The sequence below is a fragment of the Euleptes europaea genome, chromosome 1, assembly GCF_029931775.1.
Source record: "Euleptes europaea isolate rEulEur1 chromosome 1, rEulEur1.hap1, whole genome shotgun sequence".
NCBI classification, from domain to species: Eukaryota; Metazoa; Chordata; class Lepidosauria; order Squamata; family Sphaerodactylidae; genus Euleptes; species Euleptes europaea.
The window spans coordinates 1,579,892-1,605,649 of NC_079312.1; the positions used below are offsets into that span (position 1 = coordinate 1,579,892).

Here is a 25,758-nt window from a genome sequence, read left to right on the forward strand (position 1 = left end):
CATCTGGACAAATATCGGGCAGGGAACCTTTAGGGTAAGGTCAAATATCGTTGCTTGAATTGGAATACCTGGAAAGAAAAGCCTCACCTGTTCTGCCTGCCTCTTCTCTTCTGCCTGACTCAGGAGGAAACCTTCAGCCAAGGCCACCGCTTGGGAACTGGTCTCCGCACCGCATTCTCTGACCCAGCGCTGCATTTCCTGGGGCAGGATGGTCAGGAATTGCTCCAGGATCACCAGGTCCAGGATCTGCTTCTTGGTGTGTCTCTCTGGCTTCAGCCATTGTTTGCAAAGTTCATGGAGCTGGCTGCAAATCTCTCGGGGCCCATCAGCCTCACAGTAGCGTAACCACCGGAAGCTTCGGCAATGTACTTCTGAGTTCAGGGGCTCCTGATCCCAGTTCTCTGGCCCCGCTGTCTCCCAGGATTCAATGCCACTCCCAGCTTGGATGAGCTGGGGGCCTTTCCTTGCTCTCATGCCAGGTTCAGGTCCTTCCGAATTATGCTCTTCCATCTCCTCCCCCTTCTATTGGGAGACCTCTGACTGTGAACAGATCCGTTTACTCACTTGGCTGTGAAGAGAGGCTTCTCCCTGTGGGGGAGGGGGAAGAGACAGATAGCAACGTGCCAGAAAGAAAACAAAAGGAAATGGAGACACACACAGTGGATCAGCCACTTGTGGTTTGTAATATCATTTCGTTAAAAGACATACCAAGCTTTTTTAGAAATGCCTCTAAAGATGCTACAAGCTTGTGTCTGATTACTTTGCGTCAATCCGTCCTCAGGGCTTTTGAAGGCTACCCAAAGCCACAGTAGTCTCCCCCAATGACTTACTTCCACGTAAACAAGACAGTATAAAATAGAGAACTAAACTTATTGAGCTTACACAAAATGTAATTATACAGGCAAGTACAATTAAATTGAAGTGGGTCAGTGCTTTTCAGTGCCTATGCTCTTAGAACTGACCCCTTCCTGAGAAGAAGTATGTTATGTTATTCAGTTGGATACCTACTAAGCAGGACTCAACTGCTTTCTTCCCGAAGTAAGCTTTATTATTGAAATGCTTCAAAAAATATGAAAAAAGATATAAATGTTTGTATGGCTTATTTAATATAATATATATGCATGCAGATGGTTACAAAGTCTTAAATTGTTACAAAGTTTAGACTCTATATGAGAGTTTCAAACTTAAAACAATAATAATATTTCATTCAGAAAATATAAGTTACAGAAATCTTGTAAAAATGGTTAGTGCTATGATGAAATAAGTAGGCATACTTTACCCATTTGTGAACCTCCCCAGTACAGCAGGACTAGAGAGATCTGAAAGTTCCCAATTCATGTTAAGGATGAATAGACCTTTTAGGTCCTCTATGTGTTATTTTAGTCTTTCAATAACTTTGGTGTATGCAATAGTCAGAGAGATGTAATATGAACTCATGAAATTAGAGAACTGAAGGTCTGAGCTTTTAGAGCATATTTTCAGTCCATGCCAGGACCATAGAGAAATCTCTGAAGTTTCTCAGCCTATGAAAGGACTGAGTCTATGAGTCTTTCCTTTTGTATGCAAGGCCTTTGATCTATGCTAAGATCAGAAGAACATAAGAAAGGCCCTGCTGGATCAGACCAAGGCCCATCAAGTCCAGCAGTCTGTTCACAAAGTCCATTCTTTCAGTATGTAGAGATCCTTCTGGAGCTCTTCACAGTCCAATTTTGTTTTAACCACCCTAAATAATTTGGTGTCATCTGCAAACTTGGCTACTTCACTGTTTAACCCCAACTCCAGGTCATTGATGAACAGGTTGAAAAGCACCGGTCCCAACAAAGATCCCTGAGGCACCCCACTGCTCACATCCCGCCATTGTGAGAACTGACCATTAATTCCTATTCTCTGCTTCCTATTTTTCAGCCAGCTCTCAATCCTAAAGAGGACTTGTCCTCTTATCCCATGACTATGAAGTTTGCTTAGCAGTCTTTGGTGGGGAACTCTGTCAAAAGCTTTTTGGAAATCCAAATACACAATATCCACAGGCTCATTCCTGTCCACATACTTACTGACGCTTTCAAAAAACTCTAATAGGTTAGTGAGACAGGACCTTCCCTTACAGAAGGCATGTTGGGTTTTGCCCAGCAGACCTTGCCCTTCTATATGCTTGACAATTCTATCTTTAATAATGCTTTCCACTAATTTACCCGGAACAAACGTTAAGCTAACTGGCCTGTAACTTCCTGGGTCCCCCCTGGAACCTTTTTTATAAATGGGTGTTACATTGGCCATTCTCCAGTCCTCTGGTACAGAGGCTGATCAGGGAGATCTATGTGTGTGTGCATGTCATCTTTAGCCTTGTCAGAACTGGAAAGCTATGTCAATGTTAAAAGAGTTCTGTGTAAGAACTGAGTTCAGAAGCCTCTCTATTAGAGAGATCTCTGACTCATGCATGTCTGCAAGGACTGAAATGCCTATGTAAGGCTAGATAGATCTTAGTGAAAACTTCCCAATACCTGCAAGTATTCAGGAGTTTTCAGTGTCTCCATACAAAGGATGGAGAGATCTATAAGTCAGAGTCTCCATTTTATTTAAAAGATGGAGATGTTTGTGGGCACTTAGTCCAGACATCCCGGATATCTTAAGAGAGAATCCTCAGTTTAGGGAGTTCTTTAGTCTTATGAAAAGACTTGTAAATATTGGAGAAATCTGTAAGTATTCAGTCCACGCAAGTAGTCCTTGCCGAAAAAGTCTAAGTGTTCTTCGGCAAGAAAGTCTCAACCTAGATGAAAGGTCTGAGAGCCTCAATCCATGCAAGAATCAAGGTCCAAAGTCTTCACATCCCAACATCCCAGGTAAGGGGTGGAGAGATCCATTCAGGCCAACGGGTATCAACCTGTAACTCTTGGCTAGGAAATTCCTTTTTATATATCTTTCATGATCAGTATCCTTCTCTACCCTTGACAGTATTTAGGTCATTTGCTGACCATAACTATAAACTAAACAGTCAGTTTGTGTCTCTGCTGTGTGTATGTAGTGGTTGATTTTACCTGCATTCCCATCTTCTGAATCTTATGGTCAGAAGGAATCATTCCTTTATCTTATAAGACGTTTCTTTCATTTTGAAACCTTAAAACTCACATTATATGATTACATTACATCATGAGGTCATAGTTAGTAACACATTACCACAGTACAGGAGAAAAAGCCAAAGACACTTTAATGCTGCCTGCGTTTCAGTGGAGAACATCCTGGAAGCCGCCTTGCCTGCTTCAAGGTCGCTCTGAATATCCTCAGAAACAAGCACCTTTCAAGGACAGATAGAGTAGAAGTGTTTTCTGGCAAGACACAGCAAAGGAATATTTTGGTTTTGTTCCCTTCTGAAAAACAAGCCTCTGAACTAGGAACTTCAATAGGAAAATTATACAAACTCTCCTGCTCTATACGTTCCTATGTCTAGGTTCATGGCTGCAACAAAATCTCCTAACATAATTTTAATACATATCAAAAGTAGTTGTCTGTTAGAACATATCAGAGTTCAGTCTCTTGTTCATTGCTTTTAAGGAATATCAAATAAGCCAAAAAGATCTTACCAAGCAACCTGGAACTACAAATATTCCTTTGCATCGTGGAAAACACCCTGCACATAGAAAGCTAGAACTGCAAGGAGAAAGGCTGTATCCACTGTCTCTGCTTGCGTGAATCAGGTCAGAAACGGATGTATTCTAAGTGTGTTGGATGGGGGCCTCGTCTCTCTTCTTCCCTCCAGCATATGGCACTGTTGACTCTGAAGACAGCCTGCAACTTTGGCTCATAATCTCGGGGAGCCAGGAGCGAACCCCTCCCCCTCGCATACACTCAGGATAGCAGAAAAGCAGCCGACAACTCAGAGGTTTCCATAGGGGGAAAGGACAAAGTGTAGCGGAAGGGGGCTCTCCCTCACCTGTTTACCAAAGAGCAAAGGAGACGGCCCCCTTGTTGGGATGGTTTGGGGTGGGGAAGGATCCTTTTCTTTCAGTTCCCAAACTCTTCTGCATACCTAGGAAGTCCCACCCCAACCCACACCCAGTTTGGGTGCCCTTCAGAGAGGAATTGGACCAAAAAGATTACAGAAATGCCACACCTGTTGCAGTTGTGTGTACGTGGGGACTGGGTAAATCACACATCCACTGCTTCATGGTGCTGCCACGGCACAAAAATGTACTTCTGAAGCATGGTTCCTCATGGATCTTTAAGATTTTTGAGCTAGGTCACCCTAAAGTCACCAACATGTCACACAGCATGTTCATAGCCACAGATGGTACTGCAAAAATCAGGCATCCACCACTTTGTGGCACTGTCACGGCACAAAAACAGGGTCCCAAAACATGGACCCTTATGGATCGTCAGGGTTTTTGCACACGGTCACCCCAAACTCAAATCACATATTATGCCCATAACCCACAGGGTGCACCACAGAAACCATGGATTTGTGGCACCACTACAGTGCCCAAACAGAGTTAATAATCATGGATCCTCACTATTCTTTCGATGGATCACTCCAGGGGGCAGGTGGGAGATTCCAACCCTGAACTTGGCCACTATAAATGTTACTTTGCATCATGGAAAACTCCCTACACACAGAAAGCTAGCACTACAAGGAGCAAGGTTGTGCCCACTTTCTCTGCTTGTGTGAATCAGGTCAGAGACTGACGTCTCCTAGGCCTACCGGATGGAGGCCGTCTCTCTCTACATCCATCCAGCACATGGCACTGCTGACCCTGAGGAGAGCCTGCCACTCTGGTTCATAATCTTGGGGATCTTGGCAGGAGCCCCTCCCCCCTTTGCCCACACCCAGCCGAGTAGAAAAGCAGCCCACAGCTCAGGGGACCAGGGTTTCCATAGGGAGAAGGACAGGGGGCTCCCCCTCACCTGTTTCCCAAAGAGCCAAGGAGACAGCTGCATGGCTTGGGATGCTGAAGTGGAAGGAAGGGCCTGCTGGGGCCAGGCTGGCCAGAAGCAGTGGGGGGCTCTCCCCAGATCTCCTGCCTCTCTTCAGGGCTTGAGCCATCAGCCCCCTCCCCAGTCTAAAGAGGCTAGAAGGTCCCTTTTCTATTCACCTCTCCTGTGTGTGTGGGTGTCTTAATTCCTCGACTCTTCTTTCTTTGGGGACTTCTTTGTTTTGCACAAAGCAGCTCTTTCTGGCCCAGGGAGGGGTGTGTGTGTGAATGAACTAGGGTGGGGGGCAAGGGGGCTCTTCTCAAAGTTCACTGCTCCGCCCCCTTCCTTTCTGTTTTGGGTCTTGAATAGCAGACCCTGGCCCTACATCCCTCCCCCTCCCCAAAGCCCCTTTCCGCTCACCGGACGTTCCCCAGACTCAAAATCTCCAGCCTTCCCCTTCTGTGCGGAGGGAGCAGCAACTCATGCGCCCCTCGGGGACTGGCGACTCTCCCCCTTCAACCATTCCGGGGGTCTTCTGTCCTCCCCCCAATCCGAGCCAGGAACCAATCTGGTTTCCATTCTCACGGGGTCCCAGATGCAAACACCCTGACGTCTCCCGTGCAGGGGTGGGGGGGATGGGGAGGTTTTCCTCCTCCCCACGGGCATCACTTCCCTCCGACCTCTTTGCTCTCTGCTCGGGGCTTTGCCCTCCGGGATGAACACGGGGGTCCTCTGCAGGCTGAAGGTGCCTCGCTTCCCAAACACGTGACATGTTAAGAGTCATTTATCCCCCCCCCAATTCCTTATTCCCCCCCCCCAATTCCTTCTCTCGAAGCAGCCACTTGCCTTGGAGAGAACCTGCCGGGGGTGGGTGGGGGGTGGTCTGACTCCAGGCACTCCCCGCCCCCATTCCAGCCCCCTCCTCACCCTGCCTTCCCTCGACTCGCAACTCCCCCCCCTCCACCCGGAGGACCCCCCCCCCCCAGGCCCTCCACTCCCCCTTCCCACCCTGCAGATCTGGGTTAACGGTAAGGCCTTTGCAATGCAAGGGAAGGGGGGGCTGCATCTCCCTCCCCCCTCCAGCCTTAGGCAGAGAAGGGGGAGGAAAGAGGAGAGCCAGGCGGAGCAGCCCCCCCCCACCCCGAGCTTGGGGGGTGGGGGTCTCCATCCCTCTCCCGGGTCGGGGCCGGCCTCTGACCTCGCTTCCCTTCCACCCCCCCCCCCCATTTCCTAGCCTCGAGAACCCTCAACCCGGCTTCGGGACCCCCCCCCCCTTCGCTCACCCGGAAGGAGCTGCTGCTGCTGCCGCTTTTGCACGGGCCACAACCACAAAGGCCGCGTTGTCACGTGGGGACTCTGGGTCGGACAGGAAGTGGCCTCTCTGCGACTGGAGACTCGCTGGTCTTGGTCCTCCGAGCAAGCGTCGTCCTCCCTCCCCCCCCATGGCGATGCGAAGCACAGTCCGTCCGCCCCCCCCCCCCCGCACACTGTCCTCTGCAAAAGAGGTGTTGCGTTTGCTGGGGGGAGTCGTGGGGGGGGGGGAGAGAGAGAGACAGCGAAGGAATGGCTGAAGGAGAAGGCGAGGGGTGACCGCACTTGCCTTCCCAGCGATGTACTGAGAGTTTGAAAACGATTAGCCGTGGTATCCTAAAAACCCTTTTAAAGCGATGTTTTTAATAACATTTTCAAACTCTACACATCGCTGGGAATATAAAGTGCGGTAATGTCTTTGGGGGAAGGGACGGATTCTTCGCCGCCCCCCAGCCTTGAATTACCTCTGGCAAGAGGAGTTGTGGCCCCTTCTCTCTCCCTGACCCCCAAGCCCCTCCCCAAACAAGATGCAGCCCCCCTGTTCCCCAGCACAGATTCACAGGGCCAACCAGGCCGGATACATCGGGGGTTACCGCACTTTGTATTCCCAGCGATGTATAAAGAGTTTGAAAATGTTATAAAGAAACATCGCTTTAAAAGGGGTTTTGGATGCCACGGCTAATAAATGGTTGGAAGACGTCTTCATGGCTAAAGAGACCAAACAAAATGCGAACAGTATTTCTTACAACGTTTTCAAACTCTTAATACATCGCTGGGAATACAAGTGCAGTAACCCCCATCATCTGCCCGTTCCTGCAAGCGAGCATGACGGGCTTGAAGAGTTCTTGAGGGGGGGGGGGGAGAGAGAAAGATACTGTATCGTCTTTTGTTTTGGCACAGCATGGTTGCGTCAAGTTTATTTTCATGACTGATGGGAGCTCCAGAACAAGTTCAGGCCTGGTTTTATTTTGGTCTGTATTTGGAGCCCAATAATGAACTGGGAGAAGCAGCCTTCAAAGAAACAATTACATCACCAAGTTCCAAATTGGTTATAGCACTACTATTAAAATACACTTCCTTATTTTTCTGCCCCTAGGTTTCACATGCAATCAGCACTATTACAAAAACGTGTTATTGGTTGAGAGTAAATGTGCGCATCTCAATAAAGGAAGCCACAGCCTTCAATTTGCAAGATCTGAGCAAGGCTGTCAAAGATAGGACATTTTGGAGGACTTTCATTCATAGGGTCGCTATGAGTCGGAAGCGTCTTGACGGCACTTAACACACACACAGAGATGTGTGCATGCACTCTGTTGTGACCACTGAAGTTGTGTCCCTATGGTCCGAAACACCTATGGTCTTGCTGTTTTATAGTGCAACCAGTCGAGCTGTTTTATGTGATTTCTTATATGTATTTAATTTGCTTTGTGAGGCTTATATTTGTAACTCTTTTAAAGGGCAATTGCACTTAATCATAAATATATATTTATATTATTTTTAATTTGGCTCAACCTTCTAGGTTCCTAGCATGTTTCAGTGGTGGGGTGTAGCTCCTGTTGTTTTATGGTGGGAAGGACCACCAGGGTCATCTAGTCCAACCCCCTTCACAACCCAGGGAATTGACAAGATCACCCTGTCTTCTACTATATTTGTTACCCCTCCCAATTTAGTGTCATCTGTAAATATAATAAACATCCCTTCTATTCCTTCATTCAAAATATTTATAAAGACGTTGAACAACACTGGGCCCAAGACAGGTCCCTGAGGCACTCCACTTGTCACTCCTCTCCAAGAGGATGAGGAACAAAATATTGTCGAAGGCTTTCACGGTCAGAGTTCATTGGTTCTTGTAGGTTATCCGGGCTGTGTAACTGTGGTCTTGGTATTTTCTTTCCTGACGTTTCGCCAGCAGCTGTGGAAGGCATCTTCAGAGGAGTAACACTGAAGGACAGGATGAGGAACCATTAACAAGCACTCTTTGGGTGCAATCTGTCAACCAGTTACAGACCCACCAAACAGTACTAGGATCCAAACCACATTTTACCAACTTGTCAACAAGACTATTATGTGGAAGCTTATCAAAAGCCTCAGTGAAATCAGGATCAACTATGTCCATAGCATTCCCATGATCCAGCAATATAGTAACTTTCTCAAAAAAGGTGAGGTTAGTCTGACTGATGATTTGTTCTAAAACTTTTCCAGGTATAGACATCAAGCTGACAGGTCAGTAATTACCCAGATCCTCCTTTTTCCTCTTCTTGAAGATGGGGACATTTGTCCTCCTCCAGTCTTCTGGCACCTCACCCGTTCTCCAAAATTTCTAAAAAATAATGGAGGCTCAGAAATTACATCTGAAAGTTCTTTTAGTACCCTTGGATGCAGTTCATCTGGCCCTGAGGACTTACTTTAATTTAAAGAAATTGGGTGTTTATGTACTACCCCCTGCTGATCCTAAGCTCCCACTCCCTTCCCTCATCATCTGTTCTGTTTTTGCCATGCTGAGCACCATTTCCCTCACAAGAGAAGACTGAGGAAAAGTAGGAATTGAGCAGTTCTGCCCTCTCTTCATCAACTTCACTATCCTGTCCCTGCACTGGGCCTCCCATGTCCTTGACCTTTTCTTACTCTGAACCCAAAGATTTTAATTTTATTGATTACAAAACAGAATAAAGGAGTAAAATTCTAAAGAATCTATACTAAGCACCTGAGAGCTGATTCCCTAGTACATGCACGCACGCGCGCGCACACACACACACACACACAACTAAGAAGGGGGGGAGGAATGGGGGGAACAGGTAAGGATAAAGAAGAGAGAAGTCAATATTACCTGATCCAAGGCGAGTGAGAAGCTGAGGATTCCTGAGAGTCTGAGCACCAGAAGTCCAACGAGTGGGGAGGGTCCTGCAAAGCAGTTGCAGGGTTATCCAGGTAATGGGGGGAAACCTAGCAAGCCCTTTTCACGGAAATGGGCTTCCCCTTTTATGTGGAAAAGTCCCATAGTTTGGCTGGACATTTCCATGATCATGATTGGTTCAAGAAATAAAGTTTGAATTTGACTGTGTGGTTTGAAGTAACTGCCCTCAAAATTCAGAGGGAAGAGTTGGAAATGACACCTGACATTCCAAGCTGGGGAGGTTTTTGAAGCACTGAATGTGCCTGACTCAATAGGGTGTTAAGGTTGCTCAGAGCTGTGTGTGTGTTAAGTGCCGTCAAGTCGTCTCCAACCCATGGTGACCCTTATGAATCAATGTCCTCCAAAATGTCCTATCTTTGACAGCCTGGCTCAGATCTTGCAAGCTGAGGGCTGTGGCTTCCTTTATTGAGTCCATCCATCTCTTCTTGGGTCTTCCTCTTTTCCTGCTGCCCTCAACTTTTCCTAGCATGATTGTCTTTTCCAGTAACTCTTCTCATAATGTGACCAAAATACGACAGCCTCAGTTTAGTCATTTTATTTCTAGGGTCAGTTCAGGCTTGATTTGATCTAAAACCCACTGATTTGTTTTTTTGGCAATCCAAGGTATCCGTAACACTCTTCTCCAACACCACATTTCAAAAGAATGTTCAGCTTTCTTCAATGTTCAGCTTTCACTCCCGTACATAGTAATAGGGAATACGATAGCATGAATTAACCTGATCTTGGTGGCCACTGACACATCCTTACACTTAAGAATCTTTTCTAGCTCTTTCATGGCTGCCCTTCCCAATCTCAACCTCCTTCTGATTTCTTGGCTGCAGTCTCGCTTTTGGTTGATGATGGAGCCAAGGAACAGAAAGTCTTCTACAATTTCAGTTTCCTCATTGTCAATCTTAAAGTCGTGTAAGTCTCCTGCAGTCATTATTTTTGTCTTCTTGATGTTCAGCTGTAGTCCTGTTTTGGCACTTTCTCTTTTAACTCTGAGCAGTAGTCAATTCAGGTCTTCACTATTTTCTGCCAGTAACGTAGTATCATCAGCATATCTCAAATTGTTAATGTTCCTCCCCCCAATTTTCACTCCAACTTCGTCTAAATCTAATTCAGCTTTCCTAATTATATGTTCTGCATATAGATTGAAGAGATAGGGAAATAAAATACATCCTTGTCTAACACCTTTGCCAATTGGAAACCATTCCGTTTCTCCATATTCTGTTCTGTGGCCTCTTGTCCAGAGTATAGGTTGCGCATCAGAACAATCAGATGTAGTGGCACACCCATTTCCTTTAAAACCAGCCATAGCTTTTCATGATCCACACAGTCAAAAGCTTTGCTGTAATCTATGAAACACAAACTGATTTTCTTCTGAAATTCTCTCGTATACTCCAGTAACCAACGTAAATTTGCAATAAGACCTCTAGTGCCTCTTCCTTTTCTGAATCCAGCTTGAACATCAGGCATTTCTTTCTTTTCTTTTTTCCATAAAATTTTTATTATTTTCACAATATTTTACTGTTGGGTACTTTTCAACAACACATTCATTTCATAGATAATACAAAAGAAAACTTTTAACAGTGTCGTCGAAAAGCATATTCATCTAGTAATAAAAAGATATTCAAATAAAAGACTTCCCCATCTTCCTCCATCTTGCTATAAATTTATCTATTCTTTTGTATAGAAATTCTAATCCAGAAAAATACATCAAACTTAATTACTAAATTAATTCTAAATTATTTAGTTCATTACAGTTAATACGTGTTTATTATTAATTTCATATATAGTAACAGATTTTATTTCAAAACCGTTCTTAAAGTAAAAGGATTAGATCAATAATTACAAAATTCACTAGTCATCATTTAAATCCCTATTTAGCCCTCCGTTTCTCTCTATCACCCATAAACTGCATGCTTCCTTTTAATTTTATTCTTGCTGTGAGTTTTTGTTTTTCCAACACTTCTGTTATTATTAAAGTCCGGTCTTTTTTTTCCAAGTGTCAAGGCCAGCTCCTTCTTCTCCTCTTTTTGTTGTTGTTGTTGCTCATGGTTAGGACCAGCTAGATCTTTTTCATGGTTTTTCAGAAAATATTCCACGTCCTCCTGTGAAGAGATAGTAAATCTGACCTCTTTGTAGGTAAGAATAAGTCCCTGTGGAAAGATCCAGCAAAATCTTATTCCATTCTTCTTCAATGTTCCAGTAAATTCTTTGTACATGTTTCTCTTCATCATCAAATGTCGCGGAATGTCCTTTAGAATTATGAGTGGATTTCCATTCACTGACAAAGGGTTTTCATAAAGAGTTTGCATAATATAATCTTTCATCCTGATATCATAGAAGGAAATCATAATATCTCTTGCCTTTGTCTTCTCCAATCTGGTGGGTAAAGGAATTCTATATACTTTGTTTATTGCATAATCCAGATCTTGTTTATTTATGTGGATCAGGTCAGCCAACGATTTTATGATAGTTGTTCTGGTACCTCCCATTTCTTCTGGAAAATTGCGAAAACGTACGTTCGATTGTCTTAATTTTAACTCCATGATAGCTGGTTGGTCCATGGCATTTTCTTGTTGGGAATGCATAGCTTGGATTTGATTACCTTGAAGTTTCTGTTTATTTTTAATATCTTTCTGTTCTTCAGTTGCCTTTTTAATTGAAATATCCATTTTTTCCATATTGGTTTTCATTGTAGAGACTTGAGATTTCATATTTGTAATATCACTTGCCAAAATGTCCAATTTCTGGCTAGTCTGGTTAGTGGTTTGAGTTAAACTAGTCAATATGCTGGTTAACTGAGCCAGATGTTGAGATATTTGCTCATATTGTTTGGTAAAGGCATCAGTGTGTTTTGCTAACATTTCCTGTATTTTCTCGTCAACCTTTCCCATGTTTATTTCTGAAAATAGTTCTAACAATTCATCAGTATCAAAGAAGTGCTGTTTTAAATATGATGGCAGGAGTCAAAACCTTGTAAGTTTCCTATTCATCAATTTTATAGTTCCCGGGGTTAAATAGCTACAAATTCTTCTCTCCGTTGTAAAACAATTAGTATAGTTGTAAAAAGCCATCAAGTTTTACTGACACTCTGCTCGGCTGTAAAAGAAGGGGTGAGCTGGGCGTTGTTAATTCACTGACCGTCCATCGCCTCCTCTCGTTCCAGGTGGTAGGAATATTTTACCCATTGCACAAGGGAGACGAACTTCAGATCCTACAATTTCCTGTGTAGTCTTTCCCCTTTAGTCTTGATGGTTTTAGTTGATGAAGCCTTTAGATGATGAAGCCTTCCAAAACTTGGCCACAAACTGAACTCTGCAGTCACTGATTATCTTGCGTGGGAAAGAGTGATATTTGAAATCATGTGACACAAACAGGCGGGCCAATTTCGGGGCAGTGGGCAAGCCTGCTCAGGGAACCAGATGCACTTGCTTGGAAAAGAGATCTGTAACCACCCATACTACCGTTTTCCCCCGGCTGAGAGGGAGATCAGTCATAAAATCCATGGCAATGACTTCCCACGGCCCTGCAGGCGTTTCCAAAGGCTTCAATAACCCGGGCGGCTTTGACGCGGGTGCCAGTGGATTATGCAGTCAATTCAGGAAACACCACCAGAACTCCTTGCTACTAGAAAAAGTGCTTGTTTATTTTATAGTGTACAGATATATTACAAAACTCCTTACACTCCTCTCTGCTCATAGCATCTCCACACATGAGCTTCAGTTTCTCTCCATTATATATACATAGCAGTCTCAGGAACCAATCAGAGCAGATGCCTTGTCATCCTGACTTGCTAACACATTGCATCAGCCTACTGGCCATAACCTGCTCTAGCCAGCTCCCTCTGGCTCTCCAGGGAGTTTCCGGGCTTGTTGCATCATTCTGATCTAGGTGCAACCTGTCAAACTGATCTGACAGCCTTGCAATATCAACACTCCTTCTCAAGGGTATTAGATTAGTTTGGTCAACATCACAAATCTGTTACAATCCACAATTTTAGTAAACAGATCAGCTACATTACCAGCACTTATACATTTTACAATATATACCAAGTTTTTGTTTACAGCTTCCGCTACATTCACATATCTCAGCAGATCACTACTGAGACTGAATCTCTTTCCAGACCCTGAGCATTCAAAAGGATTCTTCTTGTGCGGGTACTTTGATGCTTTTGAAGACTGCCACTCTCACTGAATCTCTTTCCACACTCTGAGCACTGAAAAGGTTTCTCCCCTGTGTGGATTCTATGATGCCTTTGAAGATGGTTACTGAGAGAATCTCTTTCCAGTCTGGCATTGAAAAGGTTTCTCCTATGTGTGAGTTCTTTGATGCCCTTGAAAATCGCCACTGCAACTGAATTTCTTTCCACAATCTGAGCATTCAAAAGGTTTCTCTCCTGTGTGGGTTCTTAGATGACTTCGAAGGCTGCCACTCTGACTGAATCTCTTTCCACACTCTGAGCATTCAAAAGGTTTCTCCCCTGTGTGCGTTCCTAGATGACTTTGAAGATGGCTATTCCGACTGAATCTCTTTCCACACTCCGAGCATTCAAAAGGTTTCTTTGCTGTGTGGATTCTTCGATGCTGTTGAAGACTGTCACTCAGACTGAATTTCTTTCCACACTCCAAGCATTCAAAAGGTTTCTTCCCTGTGTGGGTTCTTCGATGCTGTTGAAGACTGTCACTCCGACTGAATCTCTTTCCACACTCTAAGCATTCAAAAGGTTTCTCCCCTGTGTGGGTTCGTAAGTGCTTATGAAGACTGTCACGCTGACTGAATTTCTTTCGACACTGTAAGCATTTAAAAGGTTTCTCCCCGGTGTGGGTTCTTAAGTGCTTATGAAGACTGTCACGCTGACTGAATCTCTTTCCACACTCTGAGCATTCAAAAGGTTTCTCCCCTGTGTGGGTTCTTAGATGATTTTGAAGATTGCCACTGCTAGTAAACCTCTTTCCACACTCTGAGCATTCAAAAGGTTTCTCCCCAGTGTGGGTTCTTCGATGCCTATGATGAGTGCTACTGTGACTGAATCTCTTTCCACACTCTGAGCATTCAAAAGGTTTCTCCCCTGTGTGGGTTCTTAGATGACTTTGAAGTTGGCTATTCCTACTGAATCTCTTTCCACACTCCGAGCATTCAAAAGGTTTCTTCCCTGTGTGGATTATTCGATGCTGTTGAAGACTGTCACTCAGACTGAATTTCTTTCCACACTCAGAGCATTCAAAAGGTTTCTCCCCTGTGTGGGTTCTTAGATGACTTCGAAGAGCGCTACTCCGACTGAATTTCTTTCCACACTCTAAGCATTCAAAAGGTTTCTCCCCTGTGTGGGTTCGTAAGTGCTTATGAAGACTGTCACGCAGACTGAATTTCTTTCGACACTCTAAGCATTCAAAAGGTTTCTCCCCGGTGTGGGTTCTTAAGTGCTTATGAAGACTGTCACGCTGACTGAATCTCTTTCCACACTCTGAGCATTCAAAAGGTTTCTCCCCTGTGTGGGTTCTTAGATGATTTTGAAGATTGCCACTGCTAGTAAATCTCTTTCCACACTCGGAGCATTCAAAAGGTTTCTGCCCTGTGTGGGTTCTTCGATGCCTTTGAAGACCGCTACTCCGAATGAATCGTTTTCCACACTCTGAGCATTCAAAAGGTTTCTCCCCTGTGTGGGTTCTTCGATGGCTTTGAAGACTGCTATTTCGACTGAATCTCTTTCCACACTCTGAGCATTCAAAAGGTTTCTCTCCTGTGTGGGTTCTTAGATGCCTTTGAAGACTGCCACTTCTAGTAAATCTCTTTCCACACTCGGAGCATTCATAAGGTTTCTCCCCTGTGTGGGCTCTTTGATGCTTTTGAAGAGTGCCTTTCTCACTGAATCTCTTTCCATACTGTGAGCATTCAAAAGGTTTCACTCCTGTGTGTACTCTTTGGTGCACAAGGAGGTGTGATCTGTATCTGAAGTACTTTCCACAACGAAAGCATCTATGTACCCCCATTATATTAGGCTTTTTAAAAAGTGCATTACCCTTTCTTCCCTTCTCCATGCAGGTAAATGACTTCTCTCCTGAATGAATTGTTTGGTGTTGAAAAACATCTGATTTCTGTGAGACGCTCTTGCCACAGTCTGAGCAGCTGTAAGGTTCATGTGTTCTTTGATGACTAAAGAGCTCTGCTCTGAGATGGAAGCCCTTGCCACATTCCAAGCACTGATGGATCTTCATTCTACTGTGCATTTGCAAATGGATCTCATGTTGGGCTTGATCTGAGAAGTTCATTCCACACTCCAGGCACTTGCATGCCACCTCCACCATGTGGGATAGTTCATGGAAATCCTGCTCTTGGCCAGGAATGGGTTTATCCCTCTTTTTGACCATGTGACTTCCTTTCAGCCTCTTAGGTCTGCTTTGATTCCTGAAGTTTCCTTTTAAATATTCATTCTTCACTTTATCTGGCCATAGCTGATGCACTTTCTGATCACCCTCATTCCACTGATCATTCACTGCTGGATTGAAAAGACAGATTCCGTTAGCACCCACGCAAGGAGGACTGATCATCCACATACAAAACATTTCAGTGGCTTTTTCCTTCTATACACTGAGGAGTACAATAATATACATTTTAAAGGGACATGAAAGCCTGCTGCATCGGAAAGGCTTGGTTTGCAATCTAACAATTTATTCAGCACCTCACCTTGGTGCATTCTTTGATGGGAAGTAAGGCCTGATTTCTGACGGAAGGTCTTTCTACATTCCATGCAATCATATGGTTTCTCTCCTGAGGGATTTTGCCTCTTGGAAATAACACTCATATTATTAATGAAGGTGTTTCCAAAGGCCTCACTTCTATTGTCAATTTCCCTCAAGGAGATTATCTAGTTAGCATGGTGGCCCTTGTTCCTTTTTGTTTTGGTTCACCTTTCTTCTTGGACTGGAATTTCATGCAAGCCCCCTCCTTGGAATGGAATGGGCTTATCCCTACTCTTGTCTGTGTGGCTTCCCTCCTGCTTCTGGTGTCCATCTCCATCCCCCAAGTTTCCTTTGGAATGTTCATTCTTGGTTTCTTCCAAAGAGAACCCCTGAAATTCCCCAACGGTCTCCTCTACATGTGCTTCTGTAATAAAGAAAGACGTCCAATCAGCATCTACGGAAGAAGCCATGCCACCCATCAGGCACTGCTCACGAATGGGTGTACATTTCTTTTATCAGACCTTCTTTCTCTCCCAACTGAACTGCTGGTCACACCTTATCTCCAGCCAGGAGAGCAGCTTTTATATTCTGCCTATCCCCCCTCCCCATATGTACTTTCCCCCTTAAAGTGGTAAATAATAGTTCCCCCACTGTTTACATTTTACTTGGTGTACATCTCTTTTGAGTCTCTGCTACTGAAGAGGAGTCCCAAAGTGGCTTACAAATCAAATTCCTTTCCCCTCCCCACAACAGACACCTTGTGAGGTAGGTGGGGATGAGATAGTTCTGAGAGAACAATGACTGGCCCAAGGTCACCCAGCTGGCTTCATGTGGAAGAGTGGGGAATCAAATCCTTTTCTCCAGACTAAAGTCTTCCATTCTTAACCAATACACCAAGCTGGGTCTCTACAAGAATAGATAGACAGATAGAGCGACCATTCCAATGAAGAGGAAAGTTTGTTCTGGAAGAATGGAAACCTGGTCAGGATTAAAGCCCACAATCCCAACCACTGTAAGGGGGACAGATCCATTCCACATCATAGTCAGAGGGGATGACGTTAATCCCATCTGGGGGAGAAGTGTGTTTTAATGGTTGGCAACTGAGGATGGGGCCCCTTCCAGAGTCTTCCTGAGGGCCTCTCAGTCCTGCATTGGCCTAAGGCCAGGACTCCCCCTCTGGCTTGGGCAATGGCCACAGCAACACTGGCCTCAGTTGCCCCTGGGCCAGCCAGGACACTTGGGTCTCTCTACCTGGCTATGCTGAATATTGCTTTTGCTGCCACCCTACCACTTTGAGGCTCCCAGAAGGGAGCAAGTAACAGGGCAGGCCTCAAAACAACATATTGCTGTTTAAGATTTTGAATCAGCCCAATGGCACAATCCTAATGGCAGCAATTTGCACCTCTGCCACCTTACCCAGAAACGCCACGCTCCCGTAGTTCTCCAGCATGACTTCCTTGTAGAGAGCTCTTTGGTTCGGATCTAGCAGGGCCCACTCCGCCTCAGTGAAATGCACAGCGACCTCCTCAAAGGAAACTGGAGACTGAAAGAAAAAGCAGATTCTCTCATCAGAGAAAATGCAAGGCGAATCTCGGGGGGGCGAGCTATGGAAGGGGGCAGGATGAAGAATTCGGCATGTGTAAAAGGAGTGGCATTCAGAGCCTCTTGTTTGGGCCCCTTAACAACTGCAGGAGAAAAGCCCCCCCGGAGAAAGGGGTACCGTGGCCGGCTCCCCCAGCTCATCTCGTCTACCTGGACTGGAGGAGAAGCAGCTGTCTCCACACCTCTGCAAAGAGAATGGATCAGCACTGTCTCTTCACTGCCTGCGAGGGAGAGAAAAGTGGAAGAAAGGGTGTTAGGCTTGACTTCTCGTTTTGTTTTCTTGTGTGAAGCATGTTTTATGCCTCCCCATTCCAAAGGTGTGAAACCTTGCCCTATGTACACTCAAAAAAATTGGTAATACTTCGTAGTAAGTTGTGGGAGAGGCGGAAGGGAAGCACAAGGAATGAATGAGACTCCCGGGAGCTCAAAAAGCTGCTGACACATTTCAGACTTCTGTGAGACTTGAAACTTGTCCTGTGAATGGTGATCAAAAACATGGCAGCATCTCTGCAGGATCAGAGTTGAGAAATAAAAAGACTCATTTAGGAAGTGGAAGGAGGGCCTTATAACCAAAGATAAATATAAACACATAACTAGTGCTTGTACGGAGAATGTTAGGAAAGCTAAAATTCAATATCAGCTTAGGCTAGCAAGAGATGCTAAACACAACAAAAAGGGGTTCTTTTCCTATGTTCAGAGTAAGAGTAAGAACAAGGACAAGATAAGCCCATTGTGTGGATAAGAAAGTGAAATTGTAACAGGAAATGAAGAGAGGACAGAACTGCTCAATTCCTACTTTTCCTCAGTCTTTTCTCATGAGGGAAGTGGTGCTCAACATGGCATAAACAGAACATGTGATGAGGGAAGGGATTTGCAGCCTAGGATTGGCATTGGGTTAGTGCACGAACACCTAGTTTCTTTAAACGAAACAAAATCCTCAGGGCCAGATGAACTGCATTTAAGGGTACTCAAAGAACTTGCAGGTGTAATTTCGGAACCTCTGTCCACTATTTTTCAAAAGTCTTGGAGAACAGGTGAGGTGCCAGAAGACTTCTATACAAGGAAAGGTTTTTGAACAAATCATCAAACAGTCAGTCCTTGAGCATTTAGAAAGGATGGATCTGATTTCTAAGAGCCAGCACAGGTTTCTCAAAACAAGTCATGCTAGACTAATCTTATCTCCTTTTTTAGAGAAAGTTACTACCTTGCTGGGTCAGGGGGATGCTGTAGACATAGTTTATCTTGATTTCACTAAGGCTTTTGATAAGGTTCAGTGAGGCATTTGATAAGGTTCCACATACTATTCTTGTTGACAAATTGGGAAAATGTGATTTAGATCCTATTTCTGTTAGGTAGATCTGTGACTGGTTGACAGATCGCACCCAAAGAGTGGTTGTTAATGGTTCCTCTTCCACTTGGAGAGGGGTGACTAGAGAAGTGCCTCAGGGATCTGTCCTGGGCCCTGTGTTGTTCAATATCTTTATAAATGATTTGGATGAAGGAATGGAGGGGATACTTATTAAATTTGCAGATAATACTAAATGGGGGGGCGGTAGCAAACATGATAGAAGACAGAGCCAGGATACAGGATGATCTTGACAGGCTGGAGAAGTGGGCTAAAATCAGCAAAGTGCACTTCAACAAAGATAAATGTAAAGTTCTGCATCTAGGTAGGAAAAATCAAAGGCATCATTATAGGATGGGGGAGACTTAGCAGTAGTGTGTGTGAAAAGGATCTTGGGATCTTAGTAGACCAAACACTGAGCATAAGTCAGCAGTGTGATGCAGTAGCTAAAAAGGCAAATGTGATCTTGGGCTGCATCAACAGAAGTAATGTCCAGATCACGTGATTGATGGTATCTGGTTAGACCTCACCTAGAGTATTGTGTTCAGTTTTGGGCACCGCAATTTAAGAAGGATGTAGACAAGCTGGAACGTGTCCAGAGGAGGGCAACAAAGATGGTGAGGGGTCTGGAGACCAAGTCCTATGAGGAAAGGTTGAAGGAGCTGGGTACGTTTAGCCTAAAGAGGAGAAGGTGAAAGGGGATATGATAACCATCTTCAAGTACTTGAAGGGCTGTCATATAGAGGATGGTGCCGAGTTGTTTTCTGTTGCCCCAGAAAGTTGGACCAGAACCAACGGGTTGAAATTAAATCAAAAGAGTTTTCATCTTGACATTAGGAAGAATTTTCTAATAGTTAGAGCGGTCCCACAGTGGAACAAACTTCCTCGAGAGGTGGTAAATGCTCCTTCCCTGGAGGTTTTAAAGAAGAGGTTAGATGGCCATCTGTCAGCAATGCTGATTCTATGATCTTAAGTAGATTATGAGAGGGAGGGCATCTTGGCCATCTTCTGGGAATGGAGCAGGCGGGAGGTAGTTGTGAATTTCCTGTATTGTGTAGGGGGTTGGACTAGATGACCCTGGTGGTCCTTTCAAACTCTATGATTCTATTCTATGATTCACCAGGTGCCCCAATCCCATCCAGGTACAATGAGTCCTTACTGCATGAGAGGGCATCTTTGGCACACTCCGGGTCCCAGGTCTGCTGCCCTTCCTCCAACCGAGTACTTTCTGTCTCACAAAACTTAGCTTCCATCTTCATGGATGGACCCCACCTCTGAAACAGCAGTGAGGGAGATAGGTAAGAGATGGAAGGGAAGGTACCAAGGAATGGATACAGCCCCACTCCCAGACTCTGCTCCTTTCTATCAGCAGATAGGGTTTTCCTCCAACCCTGGGGCATTATCTGAAGGGATAAGAAATTCCCTAGAAGCAATGGCTACTGAGGCAGGTTGTTAAATCTCCCATTTGGAAGATTAACATTTGGACAAATATCGGGCAGGGAACCTTTAGGGTAAGGTCAAATATCGTTGCTTGAATTGAAATACCTGGAAAGAAAAGCCCTTACCTGTTCTGCCTGCCTCTTCTCTTCTGCCTGACTCAGGAGGAAACCTTCGGCCAAGGCCACCGCTTGGGAACTGGTCTCAGGCCCGCATTCTCTGACCCAGCGCTGCATTTTCTGGGGCACGAGGGTCAGGAACTGCTCCAGGATCACCAGGTCCAGGATCTGCTTCTTGGTGTGTCTCTCTGGCTTCAGCCATTGTTTGCAAAGTTCATGGAGCTGGCTGCAAACCTCTCGGGGCCCATCAGCCTCACAGTAGCGTAACCACCGGAAGCTTCGGCAATGTACTTCTGAGTTCAGGGGCTCCTGATCCCAGTTCTCTGGCACCGCTGTCTCCCAGGATTCAATGCCACTCCCAGCTTGGATGAGCTGGGGGCCTTTCCTTGCTCTCTTGCCAGGTTCAGGTCCTTCCGAATTCTGCTTTTCCATCTCCTCCCCCTTCTATTGGGTGACCTCTGACTGTGAACAGATCCGTTTACTCACTTGGCTGTGAAGAGAGGCTTCTCCCTGTGAGGGAGGGGGAAGAGACAGATAGCAACGTGCCAGAATGAAAACAAAAGGAAATGGAGACACACACAGTGGATCAGTCACTTGTGGTTTGTAATATCATTTCGTTAAAAGACATACCAAGCTTTTTTAGAAATGCCTGTTAGGTTCTCTAAAGATGCTACAAGCTTGTGTCTGATTACGCTGCTTCAATCCGCCCTCAGGGCTTTGGAAGGCTACCGAAAGCCACAGTAGCCTCCCCCAATGACTTACTTCCACGTAAACAAGACAGTATAAAATAGAGAACTAAAATTATTGAGCTTACACAAAATGTAATTATACAGGCAAGTTGTCAGGTCTCAGCAACACGTTGCGTTCCTGGTAATACTTTCCTCCAGACGGTGCAGCGAGTTAAAAGTTTTATTTCAGCAAGACAGCGAGTTCGGCAGATCTTAGAAATATAAGGCTAGAATACAGACATGGGGCAGTATCAGTACATATATAGGGTAAATACAATGGGGTTGATTAGGTTATAGAAACAAAGAAACAATACAGAAATGAACTACCGGTAACGACTTAAGGCAACGCATACAGGAAATAAATGCGTGTGTTAACTGGCTGAACTTCCTGGGCTCCCGGCATTGTTTTGCGGGACCCGGTATCAGATCAGCGATTACTCGGGCGGGTCTCCATTGAGGTGCAGATCTTGGTCAGGAGACCGGGTGCAAAAGGGGAAGGAATGGAGTGCACAAAAACTCCATTTTGTCCATGGGGGGGGAACCATCTTGTTTCTTATCCGGGGCCGGCAGAGAGCCTATCTGACACAAGTACAATTAAATTGAAGCGGGTCAGTGCTTTTCAGTGCCTATGCTCTTAGAATTGACCCCTTCCTGAGAAGAAGTATGTTATCTTATTCAGTTAGACACCTACTAAGCAGGACTCAACTGCTTTCTTACCGAAGTAAGCTTTATTATTGAAATGCTTCAAAAAATATGAAAAAAGATATAAATGTTTGTATGGCTTATTTAATATAATATATATGCATGCAGATGGTTACAAAGTCTTAAAAATTTATGATGTGAGAATTCTGCAAATTCTCTCCCCTGAGCTCTTTATTTTTTTTGGACTCCTCTGCCTTCTACTTACCAAGCAAAGCCAGAGAGTGTAATAGGGAAACACAAACCATATACTTAGGACAGTCTCAGACCACACACATATCACAGTAAAGCATATAGGTTTATTGAACTTAAAGAGGTTGTAAGGCAAAGAGAAAAATAATACTTAGACAGATTTAACAACATCCCACATAGAGACTGATACACAGACAGACAGACAGACAATCAGAGCCGCTCTGGGTCATTCTAAAGGAGAGAGAGAATGATTTCTCACTGGGAAGGACAAAGGATGGACATTTGGACCGTCCTTTTATAAGCTGGACCGTGAGGAGAGGGTCTCAAATGACCCCTCCCTGTTACATTCTTTAGGAAAGGAGTTTCCACAAATCATGATTAAAATTGTTTAGAAATATCTTGTTCCATAATAACTCTTTCAGTGTCCGGATCTGCTAACTGATTGTCCTGTCCATCCGTCAATGTAACAAAACAATCCCTCCTTTACGTGAGCAGATAATTTGTTGTCTGCTTTAGTGACCTTGCATAAATTTGGGGCATCTGATGTGCTGTGGGTGATTAACTGTTAGCAATGCAAATCTCCTGTTACTTTCTAAGGTCAGGAACCTAATGGAAAAGTTGGGGTTAGCTAGAGGGCTGCTTTCTGAAAGCTTGTCAGGTTGTGTGTGACTATAGGTTATAATATTAAGGTATGAATGTGGTTATTCTTAACCCAAACTCATTTAATATAAATATATTTAATATGAACTAATGTTCAATACAAAAAATTCTCACGACAATGCCCCATTTTTGGGTTAAGAATAACCCAAACTTTTCAATTCCATCCGGCGATTTTTCGCTGATGGATTGACACGAGCATGTGACTTGCAGGCTGTGGTTTAAAAAGTGTAAATATTGCTGGCATACAATGTGAGAGGCAACAAAATATAATTATAACAGTAAGAAATAAATAAGATCCGAATTATAATGTACACAAGTATGTTAACCCATCCTATTAAACTTGGAAATCAATTTTGTACATGAAAAATAATCCTGGGGTTTGTGATTGCATAAGTGCTGTGCTGTGCAGGTCGCTCCCATTTTTCCTATCAGCTAGCCACTGAAACTATTCCATACATTCTATTTCCTTAACGTATTGGGTACCTCCCCTTATATTTTCTAATATATTCTCCTATCTGCCTGCCCTCATTCTGTGGAGCTTCTATAAAGCTCCTCCTTCAATGTGTGTGTGGGTTGCAAAGTGGTATGAGGTTGCTGGGTCTGTGAATAGATGTAATATATATTGGGACCGTATTATTACAATTTGCTACAGAGTTAAATGTTGTCATATTGAGGTCCCCCATTTGATTATAACAAATGCTTGCTTTGCATAAACTATGTCCAAAATCAAGAATCCTGGGGTATATTTAAAATAACTAAATTTGGAATATTTCAGATTAGTTTGCTGGCTGGAACTGTGAACAGAACAGCCCTTTCACAGATTCAACAATCCCATACCCAAACCCCCACTAAAACAAAACCAACATACCTTCCACCATCAATCGACGTTCTCAATCATTGTTTAGTACCAATCCGAAAAACACTACAAACACGCATCTACACAATTCCCTAAATTGTTCTGGATTGTCGTGGGGTGTTGGGACACCTTCTCAAGCTCTGTAATATTATTTTTTAGGTGTGGTGACCAGAACTGTACACAGTATTCCAAGTGTGGTCTCACCATAGATTTGTACAAGGGCAGTATGATATGATATATGATATGTATATGAAATCAGTATGATATCAGCAGTTTTATTCTCTATTCCTCTTCTAATTATAGCACGCATGGAATTTGCCTTTTTTACAGCAGCCACACACTGGGTTGACATCTTCATGGAGCTATCCACTACCACCCCAAGATCCCTTTCTTGGTCTGTCGCTGCCAGCACAGATCCCATCAGTGTATATGTGAAGTTGGGATTTTTTGTCCCAATATGCATCATTTTACACTTGCTCACATTGAATCTCATTTACCATTTTAATGTCCATTCTTCCAGTATGCAGAGATCCTTCTGGAGCTCTTCACAGTCCGATTTTGTTTTAACCACCCTAAATAATTTGGTGTCATCTGCAAACTTACCGTATTTTTCGCTCCATAACACACACTTTTCCCCCTCGCTTTTGAGGAGGAAAATGTCTGTGTTGTGTTATGGAGCGAATGTGCACAGAGCCAGCTGGGCCCACTGGAACGGTGCGCCCAGCCGGCTCTGTGCACATTTGCTCTAGGCGCTCTAGGCGCACTGGAACGACGCGAGCCTTGCGCCCCGCTGCCTCCCAGCTGGGAGGCGGGCGGGGTGCACAGAGCTGGCACCAGCCTGCAGCCTTCCCTCCTCCCTCCCCGGGCGCACATGGGCCGGATCCGGCCCCGTGCGCGAGCTGAAGCCTTCCCTTCTCCTTCCCCGGGTGCACATGGGCCGGATCCTGGCTCGCCTGGGCCAGGGGCGGGTGGGAGCGGAGGCGCCGAGGACTGAACCTGGGACCTCCTGCATGCCCAGCAGAGGCTCTGCCACTGAGCTCACAGCCCCCTCCCCTCACTTTCCCCGCCGCCCCCTCTCCCGTGCGATCCTGGCCCCGGAGAGGGCCAGGCTCGCTTTCCCTGCCGCTCCCCCCTTTCCCGGGCACAGTCAGGCTGCCCATTGGTTTGCATAGCAGTAGACCTGGCCTCCTGACTGAGACAGGAGGCCAGGTCTACTGCCATGCAAACCAATGGGTAGACCTGGTCTCCGTGAGGGGGGGTCTCCCATTGGTTTGCATGGCAGTAGACCTGGCCTCCTGACTGAGACAGTAGGCCAGGTCTACTGCCATGCAAACCAATGGGTGGACCTGGCCTCCCTGGGACATTCACTCCATAAGACAAGTTTTTAGAGGAGGAAAACAAGATTTTTTCCTCTAAAAACTAGGTGCGTGTTATGGAGCAAAAAATACGGTAGCTACTTCACTGTTTAACCCCAACTCCAGGTCACTGATGAACAGGTTGAAAAGCACCGGTCCCAACACAGATCCCTGAGGCACCCCACTGCTCACATCCCGCCATTATGAGAACTGACCATTGATTCCTACTCTCTGCTTCCTATTTTTCAGCCAGCTCTCAATCCATAAGAGGACTTGTCCTCTTATCCCGTGACTATGAAGTTTGCTTAGCAGTCTTTGGTGGGGGACTTTGTCAAAAGCTTTTTGGAAATCCAAATACACAATATCCACAGGCTCATTCCTGACCACATGCTTATTGATGCTTTCAAAAAACTCTAATAGGTTAGTGAGACAGGACCTTCCCTTACAGCAGACCTTGCCCTTCTATATGCTTGACAATTCTATCTTTAAGAATACTTTCCACTAATTTACCCGGAACAAACGTTAAGCTAACTGGCCTGTAATTTCCTGGGCCCCCCCTGGAACCTTTTTTATAAATGGGTGTTACATTGGCCATTCTCCAGTCCTCTGGTACAGAGGCTGATCAGGGAGATCTATGAGTGTGTGCATGTCATCTTTAGCCTTGTCAGAACTGGAAAGCTATGTCAGTGTTAAAAGAGTTCTGTGTAAGAACTGAGTTCAGAAGCCTCTCTGTTAGAAGGATCTCCGACTCATGCATGTCTGCAAGGACTGAAATGCCTATGTAAGGCTAGATAGATTTTAGTGAAAACTTCCCAATACCTGCAAGTATTCAGGAGTTTTCAGTGCCTCCATACAAAGGATGGAGAGATCTATAAGTCAGAGTCTCCATCTTATTTAAAAGATGGAGTTGTTTGTGGGCACTTAGTCTAGACATCCAGCCCTTGCAAGAGCCGGATATCTTAAGAAAGAA

General features: G+C 44.8%; 1 protein-coding gene across 1 annotated transcript; it reads right to left on the reverse strand.

Moving 5' to 3' along the window:
• Positions 1-560: 560 nt before the first annotated feature.
• Positions 561-20,730, reverse strand: LOC130493312 (oocyte zinc finger protein XlCOF6-like). Its single transcript, XM_056867025.1, has 7 exons — positions 20,308-20,730; positions 19,902-20,016; positions 17,548-17,618; positions 17,212-17,338; positions 14,063-15,611; positions 13,655-13,810; positions 561-588 (listed from the first exon to the last, which is right to left on the reverse strand). Exons 1-7 carry the CDS (start codon positions 20,728-20,730, stop codon positions 561-563), a joined length of 2,469 nt encoding a protein of 822 aa, XP_056723003.1.
• Between the last annotated feature and the right edge of the window lie 5,028 nt (positions 20,731-25,758).

Coding starts and splice junctions, on each gene's coding strand:
- LOC130493312 (XM_056867025.1), bottom strand. CDS start 20,730: ATGGAAAAGCAGAATTCGGAAGGACCTGAACCTGGCAAGAGAGCAAGG. Junction 17,339..17,547: donor CTGCTTCTCCTCCAGTCCAG/GTAGACGAGATG, acceptor TTTTTCTTTCAG/TCTCCAGTTTCCTTTGAGGA. Junction 589..13,654: donor AAACCTTTTGAATGCTCGGA/GTGTGGAAAGAG, acceptor CCTCCCCCACAG/GGAGAAGCCTCTCTTCACAG.